This window comes from Rhinatrema bivittatum, chromosome 7, assembly GCF_901001135.1.
Source record: "Rhinatrema bivittatum chromosome 7, aRhiBiv1.1, whole genome shotgun sequence".
Lineage (NCBI taxonomy): Eukaryota > Metazoa > Chordata > Amphibia > Gymnophiona > Rhinatrematidae > Rhinatrema > Rhinatrema bivittatum.
The window spans coordinates 161,800,730-161,814,839 of NC_042621.1; the positions used below are offsets into that span (position 1 = coordinate 161,800,730).

Genomic DNA, 14,110 nt, shown 5'->3' on the forward strand with positions numbered 1-14,110 from the left:
CTTTTGAGGCTGCCTGCCTCCTACCCCGGGATAGCGTTACCGCACTCCATCTATTTCCTCCATGGTGGGTTGTCGCTTCTGCCACATGTAAGGGGGTTGCTGGCATGCCACCTGACTGCTAGAAGGGGATGAGGGCGTGGGCTGACTCTGCTGCTTTCCTACCACTGCACACTGGTTAGAAGGGATCCCCCGACTGGTACTGCCACCATCCCCAGATGGCAGTAATCTTGTTGGGTGTTGCCTCTTCATATGATGGTTCATGCCAAAATTAGAAAGATGTCCCATTTGCTTGCCTGTCTTTCGTGATCCTCCCCTCTCTAAAGCCTTGGGGGTGGATGCTGGCACTGGAGCTGAGGTAATGGGTGCACCCTAGGAAGCAATGCCAGGGGGGTCTCAGTCACCCTCTGTGCCTGTGCTGACTGCTCTTCCTCCTCTTCCTTATCACTTTCATCTCTCCCCTGCTGCACATTTGTGGAGGCTAAGACAGGACTAACTGATCCTACCGAATATTCGTCAGCTATTACTTCTTCCTTTTCTGATGAGAATCCCACACAAGAAGATTCTTCATCTGAATCAGAAGCAAACAGTGACTGCGCTACCTTGTCAATGCTAAGTGTTAGTTGAGACTTCTGTCCCCCTGCTGCTTTTGGGTGTCTACATTTTGTCTGGCATGACTCTGCCTCTCCTTCCCTCACTTCCAAAACTACAGGGCCAGAAACATGTGGTGGCGATGGCGATGCATCATGGTCAAATTTCATTTTCTTCGGCATGGAACTGCCAGCCCCTACAAAGAGTTTAGATTGCGACAGGTGCATTTTTAGCTGTACTGGTGGTATTGCACTAGTGTCTTTTGAGGTGCCTCCTCTACCAGTCCCAATCACTCGACTACATCTCTCTTTCCCTAACATTATGGATTTAATGTCACTGAGTAGTACCACTGCCCACTGTCACGGTGTCTGGCTGTGCACTAATGTGTGTGGTGTATACACAGAGAAGCTGCTTGCTTGTAAGCACAAAAGAGGCACACTCCCTGGGCACTTGACTGCACAGACCCACTCAATAATAAAGCTCAGTCTGTTAAAAATACCCACTGTCCACTATCACGGTGCCTGGCTGTGCACTAATGTGTGTGGTGTGTACACAGAGACGCTGCTTGCTTATAAGCATAAAAGAGGCACACTCCATGGGCACTTGACTGCACAGACCCACGCAATAATAAGGTTCAGTCTGTTAAAACTGCCCACTGCCCACTATCTCGGTGCCTGGCTGTGCACTAATACGTGTGGTGTGCACACAGACCCTTCCTGCTTGTAAGCACAAAAGAGACACACTCCCTGGGCACCTGACTGCACAGACCCACTCCATAATAAAGCTCAGTCTGTTAAAAATACCCACTGTCCACTATCACGGGGCCTGGCTGTGCACTAATGTGTGTGGTGTGTACACAGAGATGCTGCTTGCTTGTAAGCACAAAAGAGGCACACTCCCTGGGCACCTGACTGCACAGACCCACTCAATAATAAAGCTCAGTCTGTTAAAAATACCCACTGCCACGGTGCCTGGCTGTGCACTGATGTGTGGTGTGCACACAGATGCTGCTTGCTTGTAAGCACAAAAGAGGCATACTCCCTGGGCACTTGACTGCACAGACCCACTCAATAATAAGGTTCAGTCTGTTAAAACTGCCCACTGCCCACCATCACGGTGCCTGGCTGTGCACTAATATGTGTGGTGTGCACACAGACGCTGCTTGCTTCTAAGCACAAAAGAGGCAGACTCCCTGGGCACCTGACTGCACATACCCACCCAATATTTAGGTTTAGTCTGTTAAACTGCCCAGTGAAGCCCAGTGCACAGAGAGACTAAGTGATTTGAATTTAAAAAAATCAGTTTAAAAAAGCTGGAATTTTTGTCACTCCAGAAAAATGGATGAAATTGAAAATAATATATCTCTCTAAGCCAGCCCAACACCCTAAATGGTGGTCAGTGCTAGCTGACCTAGCACAGCTTCTCTTCTCAGTCAGAGATCACCAAAATAAACACCTTGAAAGAAACAGGACTAGCTGGCCCTGGCACTGCAGCAAAACAAAGAATAATTAGCTTTTTCTTTCCTTAACTAGCTTAACTAGCCTATCTCTCAGTGCAGCCTTCTCTTACACCCAGCCCACCTCCCCACAGCATCACTGGAAATAAGTGTGTGGCTCCTCGTGCTGATGTTTATATAGTGCTGGCTCATCAGTAAAATCGACAGAGAGCACTGAATGACAGCGTGATTGGCTGCATTCAGTGCATGTCACAAAATTTCAGCGCGGATACGCTGCATTCCGGTATCCATGCCGACCTGTCTGACCCTTTCCTGTGAGTCACTGTGAGTCACAGGAAAGGGTGTGACATAGTGAGGGCAAAGGCGATCGGCGCCATTTTGAGTATTGGCATCTGACGGCCGGCGTGCAAGAGGTCGCTCCCGGACCCCCGCTGGACTTTTGGCAAGTCTTGTGGGGGTCAGGAGGCCCCCCCAAGCTGGCCAAAAGTCCCTGTGGGTCCAACGGGGATCCCGGAGCGACCTGCCGTCCAATGCCAGGACTCAAAATGGCGCCGATAGCCTTTGCCCATACTATGTCACAGGGGCTACTGGTGCCATTGGTCAGCCCCTGTCACATGGTAGGAGCACAAGATGGCGCCAGTGACCATGTGACAGGGACTGACCAATGGCACCGGTAGCCCCTGTGACACAGCCTATCGGCATGATGAAACCGACTAATGTGGGTGTGAGAATGCAGGGATGGCTTCTGGACTCGCTGCTGGACCACCAGGGAGTTTTGGTAAGTCTGGGGGGGGGGTCAGGAGGGTGGGGGGTTGTAGTTAATTTTAATTTTAGCTGGGACAGGAATTTAACTCGCCATAGTAACGTATTGACAGATTGACAACTTATGGAATTCTCCATACTTCCGCATGAAACGGAATTGACCCCCCCACGAATACGTATCACGAATGCAACAAAACCTTTTTGGCTGCACATCCCTAATGATTATCTGTGGGCACAGGATGGAATAGTTAGTAATGGATTTTTATAAATCTTCAACTGAATGGATTTCTTCTAAAGAACATTACTAGAGTAGGTGAGACTTTATCTTCTCTTCACCATAAATGTTGTTTCTTGGATCTGGTCAACATAACCCCATTTCTGAAGATTCACTCTGCAGAAGCCAACACTTGTACAAAGGCAGTTTAGGCATCGCCAGTTTGTCCATAGTTCTTATGAACCTTGTGTTGCAATCACTGTTCCCTCTAAGATATGCATCTGTGCGTGCATGCAAAGACTCGGGACCCCATGCACACAGCAGAACAGTGTGCATACACGCTCCTCTCCCAGCAACTGAAAATCAGAAAATGCCCTGTCAGCTGCCAAAGAAGACATTTTTTGTACTATTCTTGCTTGGGCACATGTGGCTTATAGCACACAAATTTTAGCTCAACTTATAAAAAGTTGCATGAAAGAATTTTTTTGCACACATAGCCAGTCAATAATTAGAGAGTACATTGTTTGCAATCTCATCTTATCAGGTGCAAATGTTGCTTTCTCTTCTGTCTTCCAGAATTGGAGCTGAACGCACTCCAGAGATGAGTGAAGAGATCCTATGGTGGTAATAGAACTCGTATGTGATTGTAATCCATAACAGGTATATGTGGGTAAAGTAGACCTACTGGATCTGTAGTGTGGACCAACAGTTCTGCATTATGAAACAGCAATTACAGTGACAAAGCCTGAGGTGTACATTTATTCAAATGAATAATGAACTTGTTTCTTCAGTTCTATCAACCTACCTCTTTCAGATTAGTATTTTATTTTATTTATCAAGATGCTAAACATGCATACAGGTGCATGTGACTAAAAGATATTTAAAATTGCTGTGGGAATGTTTGGGCAATCCACAGGCAGCTGTGGAGGCTGCATGTAAAGCAATGGAGTTTTGGGACCCATACAAATGTTGGCACATTGCCTGCACACCACTAGTGGAAATCTGAAGCTCCGAAGAAGTCTTTAAACCTTTCAGTAGTAAGACAATACCGAGTGCAGTAAATGATTAAAACAAGTTACATAGGTGAAGTGCACAGAGGGGTTTTTATGCATCACAAAGCCTGTAGCCTATGTGAAAAAGTTAAAGCATTAATTATCGGAAGAGCCTTTGAATTGTGCCATTCTGCTTTTTCAAGATAGAGGAAAAAAAAACCTCTACTTCCTTCTTTTGACTAGGCTGTAAAAAAAAAAAAACTGAGCAGAAAGCTTTTCCTTTGAGTCACTGAGAAATCAAGAATGAACACAAACATTTGCTGGGCACAGATAACCCTACATTTAAATAACTCCATAGAGAATTTATTGTAGAATTTATCTCAAATGATGTCATCCAGGTGCCAGTGTGGATTAATGCACTGTTGTGCACCCACAATAGAAATTTAGTTTGTAATGAATGGTCTAATTTCTAAGAAACAACAGGCTAGGGGAGCTTTAAACATCTTCCTTTAAGAGGAAAATTATACAACTGGAAAAGAAATACAGCTTACATCGTATAATGTTATGGCAGCATCAACACTTTTCTGTGGATTCAAAACAAGGATTATGCACAATAAAGATGTTAGTAGAATTTAGGAAGCAAAAATTGTGAAGATCTGTTAAAGAATGTAATAAACAAGATAGGATTAAGCATGTACATATAAGACAAGGTGCTTTAAAATCAACTAAAATAAATAAGAAAATAAAACACACAGAAAAAATGGAACATGAAAATTTCCACACGAAGCTCTTCTGTTCCATGCAATAGGAAAAACAGATCCAGGCAGAGCTTGGAAAAGATGGACCGACAGTGATCTAAAGCAAAACAGAAACAGTCTAACCCACAATAGAGGATGGTCATCATCATATAATGAAAACTTTTTTCATGATGTAGTTTCTTTTTTAGTCTATTGTTAATTTTCAAGGTAAGGACTATTGTACTGCTATAATGTTTTGTAATCTGTTGGGAGTTTTGTTAATGCACATAGAATGTCTTCATGCACTCTCAGAAATCTTTGTTATTACCCAAGGTCACAGCACTAACTTTTTGATCTTGCATAACCACAATTTTATTGGAGTTGAAACACACGGTTGTTCACTTGTATCTTAAAGTGTGCCCTGCCTTCTAAACTGGATCCCTTTTTCCCTTTAAAAGCAAAGAATTATGGGGTAGATTTTCAAAGGGGTACGCGTGTAAGATACACGCGTACCCCCCAAAAACCTACCCCAAACCCCCCCTGCACGCAAGCCCCAGGACGCGTGTAAGTCCCGGGGCTTGCAAAAAGGGGCGTTCGGGGGCGTGGCCAGGGGGCGCGGTTAGGGATCGGGGGGGTGTCTGGGGGGCATGTGGGTGGTCCGGGGGCGTGTCCGAGTGCCCCGACATAGCGGCCTGTGTCGGGGCCTGCCGCGCCGGCGCAAGTAAGTTACTACTGCCCGGAGGCGGTAGTAACTTCTCCGATAAATGTAGGGGGGAGTCTAGATAGGGCCGGGGGGGTGGGTTAGGTTGGGGAAGGGAAGGGAAGGTGCGGGGGGGGTAGAAAGAAAGTTCCCTCCAAGGTCGCTCCGATATTAATCAAGAAAAAGAACAGATAGAAGCATTGGATATTCCTCCTTCTCCGGTTACTACCGGGGTACCATTCGACCAATTACCCAAAGAACAGCAGTTACATGCTTGCTTTACAGATGGTTTGGCTAGAATGAAGGGAACCGAGCAATTATGGAAGGCTGTAGTGTATAATCCCCATACAAATGAAATAAGTCAGGAGGAAGGGAAAGGCAAATCTAGCCAGTTTGCGGAACTTTATGCCATATGGATGGCTTTACAAAAAGGGGAAACGTATTGCCACATTTATACTGACAGTTGGGCAGTCATGAAAGGAATGACTCAGTGGATGCCAAAATGGCATAAAGATCAATGGAAGATACATCACCGCCTGGTATGGGGCGCTGACATTTGGCAAAAAATCTGGGCTGAGTATCACAAAAAGCATGTTACAGTGTTCCATGTAGACGCACGTGTAAAAGATGTTTCTTTATCTAATCTGTACAATTCCATTGCAGATAAACACGCAAAAATCCGAGCCAGTGTCACAACCACAAACGAGCAGGGGCTATGGAAATGGACACATGAAGAAAGTGGCCACTTGGGGGCGGAAGCTACTCACAGGTGGGCCCAAGCCAGAGGGATACCAGGATCCCTCCCTGATTTTCAAAACATACTCGCACAATGTGAATATTGTCAGTTGACACATCCAAGGTCACCACAAGCTATTGAGCAGGGGCATATCCATCGTGATTTAAGTCCTGCCACTATTTGGCAAATAGATTGTATAGGCCCTTTACGAAAATGTGGAGATGTATATTTATGTATGGCAGTAGATACATTTAGTGGAATCATGATGGCTGTGCCTGCACCAGAGGCTAATCAGAAAGCTACTTTAAAACTTTTAAATGAAATGAGTCGGTATTATGGAATACCAAAACAAGTTCAGAGTGATAGAGGGACTCATTTTACTGGTAACTTAGTGCAGCAATATGCTAGAGACAACTACATTGAATGGATCTTTCACATTCCATATTATCCACAAGCTGCCGGCCTTATTGAGCGTATGAATGGGTTATTAAAAAATATGTTACGCTCTCTTACAAAATCTGCCACCATGAAGGGGTGGAAATCTGTATTGTCCACAGCTCTACAGCTGCTAAATAGTAGACCTTTAAAAAAGGACAGAAAGACTCCTTTCCAGAAGTTATATAATCAGGAACCCGCTTCTACTCAGATCCGAAATATCATTTGCTGGGCCACGGCTTCGGGAAACGTCGAATTGCCCCGCCAAAATAGTTATGAAGCTGCAGGATATGATGTAACCAATCCCACCGCTATAGTGATACCTCCCCATGAATCTCTATTGTATGATTTACAAATTGGGTGCAGCATCCCTAAGCAACATTTCAGATGGCTGTGTATTCGATCTAGTTGGGCAAAACAAGGCATAACTGTATTGGAGGGGAATCATTGATTCTGACTACCATGGTCCCATATATGTACTGTATCACAACTTGACGAACAAAGAAATTTACGTTCCTGCCCAAACCAAAATGGTACAATTGATTATTATTCCCTTTGTAACAGACCAAATGGTATGGGGAATTCCCAATTCCACTCCCTGAGGACAAGGTGCCTTTGGAAGCACCTCCAATCCAAGTAAACTACATCCAGGAGCTAAAATATGGATCTTCACACCTCATAGAGAACCTAGGAAAGGTGAAATTTTAGCTGTTGGCAAAGATGCAGTACTGACTGTACTACCAGAAGGAGATGAACATTGGATACAGGTACCCAGTATCCGATGTAAACCTAGGGAATAACTAACGATGTGTTCTCTCACTACAGGTTGGCTTGCACCTCCCGTTTATGGCGATCAACCTCTTTGCCATCATTGGTATGGTGCACACCCTATATCAGCTTGTAGAAGTAACCTCCGGACGGGGGACTATCAAGTGGAAGAACAGCACCTCCTCTCGGACGCAGGATAGTTTCACATGTAAAGCATACGATGCTTGTGTGGTTTGGAACATCACCACAACTGCAAAAGTACTGAAAGCAAAGACTACACAGGACAAAATCACTAGATTACTCGTCAAGTATCACATCGGGGATCAGTTTTCTATAGCCAGTCACACCACCATACAGTGTCGTAACTATTCGGCTCCTTGTCTACAATATACCCGAGCTATGTGGAAGAAGAAGATATGCAATTCCACCCCAATCCAATTGCTCAATATGACACTTACTAGTATTAATGACTGGGTGCTAGTATGTGAAAATGCTACTGTAATTACAAATTGGGCCCGCTTTGGGTACTTTTGGACAATGCTACCTATAAAAGAAGTTACTAGTCATTCCCAGCTGGTGGTCCGATTCCCCGAGACATGCATTCCTTTTATACCATATGTTACAAAACATGCGTTGAAATTTAACATAACATTTCCCCATCGACCCAAACTTACACGATATAAACGAGCATGGTATGATACACTATTGGGAGGATTGGGTACAGGAATGGGAGCATTAAATACTATGGACATAGAGGTATTAACAAACAGAATTGCCACGGCCGGAGTGGATACAGGCCTCATCACTAACATTATTGCAAATTGGATTCCCGACCCCGCACACATTGCATTTAAATAATGATTTGGTTATAGAAGGGTGGAATGCCACTTGGGAAATGGGACATAATCTGACTGCAATTGTTAATTGGACACAATCCCGTAAGCAAGCTTTGTATCTACAACAACAGATAGAGATGATACAAACCAAACTATACATGAGTATTTCTCCTATTTGGAAGGAATTGTTCCAATCATATGTACCATACCAATATCCTGTAGGCTGGCTGCCACAGCCACAGTATACGATATGCGACACAAATTGGTGTACAGGCCAAATCACGTTTTATAACGCCTCCAATACATTAACAGATACTGTATGTAAATTTACATCACTTCCTTTCCCAGTCTATCTTCCTGAAAGAGGAAGTGGGCTAATACAAGTTTTGCATACTAACAATTGGATACGGACCACCAATAATCACACTATTGACAATACAATATGTACCCCTACACTAATGGGATTGGCTTGCCCTTTAATGTATTCCACATTACCCGATGATTGCTCGTTGCAGCAACCTTTGGCACACTGTAGTCTTCTAATATTACCTGATAATGTGACTGGTTTCATAATTCCATTCCCTGAAACTGTATGTGTATATAATTTGACTTTTACAGGATGCCTGTATAATGTTACTTGGTTTACTTTTGGTTCTCGACAATATTATTTACCACCAATGGACATCGCTGATGCGCAATTGGGGGTAAAGTTGGACTTATCATTCTTTAAAACACCATTGTTAGATTTGACTAAACTGCAAAAGATATTGAATACCTCAGATTCATTGAAACAGACCCTGAGACATGTGAACATTGCTGTGACTGGTGCTGTGCTTCGAACGGACTTTGCCAAGGAACGCCTACTACATTTACAACAACAATTGATAAAAGACACCTCTCATTCTTGGTGGGATATGTTTTTCGGATGTTCCTCTACTGCTACAATGACTCTGAATTGGATTTTTCATCCTATCCTTATTGTAATGTGTGTATGCCTCCTGTGCCTAGTGTGTACTTGTTATCTTACCTATCGAGTGCATAAAGTAGCACGTCAAAGTAAATATACCACTACAGTGGCTTCGTATGCAGTGGTGCCTGCATTGGAGAATGATTGATCAAGGGTGGACTGTAGGATAAACATGTTCTTGTTAAACAGGTTGTGCAGCTCAGCTTTCTGGCTCCCTGTCAGGAATAAGGCGGTCTGATCAACCCCTACATGCCAAGGACAGGATGAATCCGAGTGGGCAGTAGCAACTTTTGACACATAACATGGGGGGATAGTGATCAATCATTTCTCTCTCGCACGCACATTTGTTTACGGCTTGGTATAAAAGAGCAGGACTTTCCAGTGTCCGGCGGGAGTAGGAGATATTGCCACTATAGATGTATAGAGTGCTGGACACTGAAAACCCCCTTCTCGCCTTTGCTGACCTGACGACTCCTCGATACAAGGCTGATGACACGAAGGGTGCTGGATGGCATATGCAATCATGTGGCATGTAAATAACTTTCTGTAAATAACGTCTATTACCATGATGTCACATTAATAAATGATGTCATAGATATTGTGTCAGAATACCTTACTCTCTCATTCCCAACAGCGCGTATCTTATAAAATCCAGCGTACTTTTGTTCGCGCCTGGTGCGCGAACAAAAGTACGCACACGCGTATGTTTTTAAAATCTACCTCAGCGGCTGCCATGTTAGTCCTCTTGGATATGTGGACTTAAGCATTTAGGTGACACCTTTTCATTGGGCTAACAATGCGTCTGTGACTAGCTTTCAAGAGTTATCCTTTCATCAGGTCAGTGAAGAAACATCCCATTTATACTGTTTAAAATAGTACAGTCATCAATAGTAGGATTGAGGCTGCCTTCATATGTCACTAAAGCTCAGGGAAGAAGAGGAAAGAATGCCAGAGGTGATGTGATATTAAAAGTTACAGTTGAAAAGGACTTAATAAGGACATTGGTTTTCTCACCCATGATCAAATAGGCCCTTTCAATTGCCAAGTTTTAATGTGTCATCATCTCTGGCATTTTTCCTCCTCCCACTTTCCTTTAATGACATATGCAGGCAGCTTACGTCCTAGATGACGCTGAACTCTTTAAACTCAGTGCAAGTGTGCTGTTTCTTCACTGACGTGAGGAAGAGAGGATAACTCTTAAAAGCTAGTGACAGATGTATTAATTTAGCCCAACGAAAAGGTATCACCTATAAATTGATTGTTGGCTCTAAATTCCCTGTAAAAGAAAATGCAAAGGGATCACTGATAAAAGCTCAGAAGTAGTCATTTAAAAAACAAAAGTATTTTTAAGGACTTCTGCACTAGCAGGGGTAGGATAAAATGAAAATAGAAGATCATAATCAGCCTCCCGGCATTTTGAGGTGATTTCTAGAGAGGTTCTATAAAACACTGCCTCAGAATGCCATGAGTTAGATTAATTCATTTGCCATTTCTTTGTGTGGACTTCCTCATTTCTACACCAATTTCTTGAGTTTGTATTATTGCAATAAATGATTAAGATCCAATAAACTTGGCTATGAGGCTAGGTTTAGGATCATAATCCCTAATTGCAGCTCTTTGGCCAATTAATTTGTGCCTATTTCTTGCCTGCTTACCAGTGATGATAGTCTAACTCATTCAAATTGTCTGTTTTGCTTCCAGTAACAGCCTGAAGCCCTGATTAAATAAGCTTGCTAAAGAAAAAATGCAAATTGCAGGAAAAAAAATGAGCAAAGAGTGAAATACATGGATAGCTCCAAAAATTATTTCAGAAAAAACGTCTCATAGCACAATTTTATTAATGCTTTAAATAAACCCAGGATTGGCCTATTGCTTATGGTTTGTTTCTCAACTGTGCTAAGAATTCTATTTTATGGATTGGTAAGCCTCCTGTGACTTTTTTTTTTTTGCCTGACATAAAGATTTACAATTATGTCGTGAGACTCAAAAACGAATCAAGAAAGTTAGGAGTTTCTATTGATTCACAAATATCACTGAAAGCACAGGATACCAAGATAGCCAGAGTAGCTTTTTCTAAGTTAAGAATAATCAGGCATTTTAAGAATATATTAGCTATAAAAATGTAAAATGTGTGGTTCAGGCAGTGGTACTGAGCCAGTTAGCTACTGAAATGATGTTTATTTGGGCCTTCCAGCTTATTTACTGAAAATTTGTCACTTGGTCCAAAATGTGGCTGTTAGAATCATTTGTGGTCTAAAATGGAGAGATAATTGAACATCTTCTATGATAAAATTACATTGACTCCCTATATCACAAAGAGTAGATTTTAAAGCACTTAAACTGCTTCAAAAAGCTATTATTGTAGAAGTCTATTTCTAAGCAGGGAAGTTTCAGCAATATACACTTTCATGTATGTTGTGTTCCTCTTCACAAATGTTATTATATGTACTGTATTTTCATGAGTACTATTTAAACACCATTATAACAAAAGCCTTTTCAGTTGTAGGAATAAAGCTTTGGAATGTGTTGCCTTTAGAATTATGGCAGATTCAGAAATATCTTTTTTTTTTTTTTGAAGCAACATAAAGTACTTTTATTCAAGCAGATGTATAAGGGTTAAGTGTAGTCCAAAATTGAAGTGTGTGTGTGGGGGGGGGGGGTGTACTATTTTATTATCATTGTGCTTATAATTTTAGATTTTAATTTTATGCAATCAAATGATTATTTTAAGTTTTATGTAATTATGTATGGTTTCACAGATTGGGATCTGTTTAAATTAAAAAAAAAAATAAGTGGGTATTTAAGGCAACAGGAGAAAATTGACTTGTCCAATGTCACAAAACCTATCAGAAAGCACAGTGAGATTTGAACCCTGATTTTCTCAGCTTTCAGCTCCTTACTTTATCTATTAGACCACTCCTCCTTTGTGCAGCTAAGAAGAAATGTCAATTAATTCTTTGGACAGATTCTAGCTTTGCATATTAGCAGTCATTATCTGCAGCTTGCTAAGACATTGTGTTTTGTTTCATGACTGTAATAGGCATTTATTTTGGCATATGTTTCAGTGCAGGTTCTTTTCATCATTGATTCCTATGTTACTAGAATGAATAAGTGTTTCAGAGAGCAAACAAATGAGATGGTGTAGCTATAGAAGGTATTTATATCTTATTTTCCTTAAATTGCACTGTCATCACAGCCTGAAAATTCTCAGTGTCATTTTCCAACCTTTTCCATAAAGAATTGATGCTACCAGAGTGACATAGGGGGTCATTTTTAAAAGGGATCACACGCGAAAAGTCCCTTTTTCTCGTACGATACCTAGATCCGGGCGGGTTCTGGGCAGTGTCCACACCGGAAGGGGAGGAGTCAGGGCAGCACAGGGGAGGACGCCACGAAGACGTCGCCGACGGAGAAAAGGTAAGAGTCCTTTTCGCTGCCAGTTTTGCGCCCAATAGACCACCTTTTACGGTGGCGCTATTGGGTGTGAAAGCCGGCAGCGATCGCACCGCGGAGGTGCGATCGCTGCCGGCTTTCGCAGGCCTGCCCCCCGTTACCACCAGATTTTCTAAGGTCTGCAACCTTAGAAAATCCAGGCCTTAGAGAGGGTAATTTTCAAATGGACTTCTGCAAGTAAAGTATTGCTTACCCTCAGTAATGGACTTTTAGAAAATTGCACATCTTATATGCACATAAAATTACATGCATGCATTCATGGGGAGTGATGTTCAAAGGGCTGGAATCTGAGCAGGATTGGGATTAAGAGCATGTATTTTGATTTTATAATGTATGTATGTAAATTATCTTGGGAAAACTATTCATACCAAATAACAGATGAAACTGTGTGCACATAGTTTTTCAGGGATAATTTTCAAAGTGGTCTGTGTGTAAATCCACTTTGAAAACTTGTAGAATTTATGTGCATGCTTGCCTAATTTAGGCACAATGTTACAAAATTACTCCCATATGTCCACTAAGTGATAACAATACTCATGCACAGGGAAATAAGGCAGTAAATGCATCCCACAGCTTGGAGCAGGTTAAGCCAAAATTAATTAATTCATTCATTTACAGCTATTTATAAACCACCTTCCAGATTAAAAATCACCCAAAGCGATGAACAGTTAGCAATTACACTGTCTCATTAAGTACCAATGTTTGTCTTCTTTGCTGTTCCTCATAGCCTCTACTTCAGTTTTGAATAGCAAATACAATTTATTTACCAGCCTATGTTAATATTCACTTCAGCCTCCTTCCCACAATATAGGTGAATCGACTCCCTAAATGGGTAACTGAGGCAACAGGAGACAAAGGGGATCATTTACCAGACGGATTGCATGCGATCAGGGCCGTTTTGCACGCGAAAAGTCCCTTATCGCGTGCGATACCAAGATGGGGGCGGAGTCAGCCCCGGAAGAGGAGGAGTCGGATGACGCCGCGGATGACGAAAAGGTAAGGGCTTTTTCTCGTCCTAGTTCGCGCCCAATAGCTACACCTTCTATGGTGGCGCTATTGGGTGCGAAACAGGCAGCGATCGCACCGCAGCGGTGCAATTGCTGCTGGCTAGTGCAGGACCGCCCCCCATTTCGGGCCCCTGCCCCTCATTACCTAAAGTATCGCAGGCCTGTGATACTTTAGAAAATGAGGCCCAAAGTGACTTGAAGACAATCACAAGTGTCAATAGAAGAAGCTGATTTGAACATTGATTTCCCAACCATCATGTCACCCTGTTTGTCATATTGTGCCTTCTGCTACTCACACTGCTCTTGCCATTCTTGCTCCTCAGTTTCATCACGTTGGCTTTGCTGCTGAGCTTGCTTGAGGCTCAAGTACAACTCTTTTGCTCTGAGTTCTTCCTGGTGACGGATCTGTTCCTCCCCTCTTTGTCTTTCTTCTTCTTCTCTTTTCTTAATAGAAAATAA

The 14,110-nt window shown here is 42.6% G+C and overlaps 1 protein-coding gene across 1 annotated transcript in view; it reads right to left on the reverse strand.

Annotated features, from left to right (window-relative positions):
* The window catches only part of SH2D4B (SH2 domain containing 4B), a 195,997-nt gene that overhangs the window by 159,473 nt on the left and 22,414 nt on the right, over nt 1-14,110 (reverse strand). Inside the window, exon 4 of the mRNA XM_029610702.1 lies at nt 13,948-14,095. Coding sequence (XP_029466562.1) covers nt 13,948-14,095 — 148 coding nt within the window. The remainder of the gene's footprint in view (nt 1-13,947; nt 14,096-14,110) is intronic.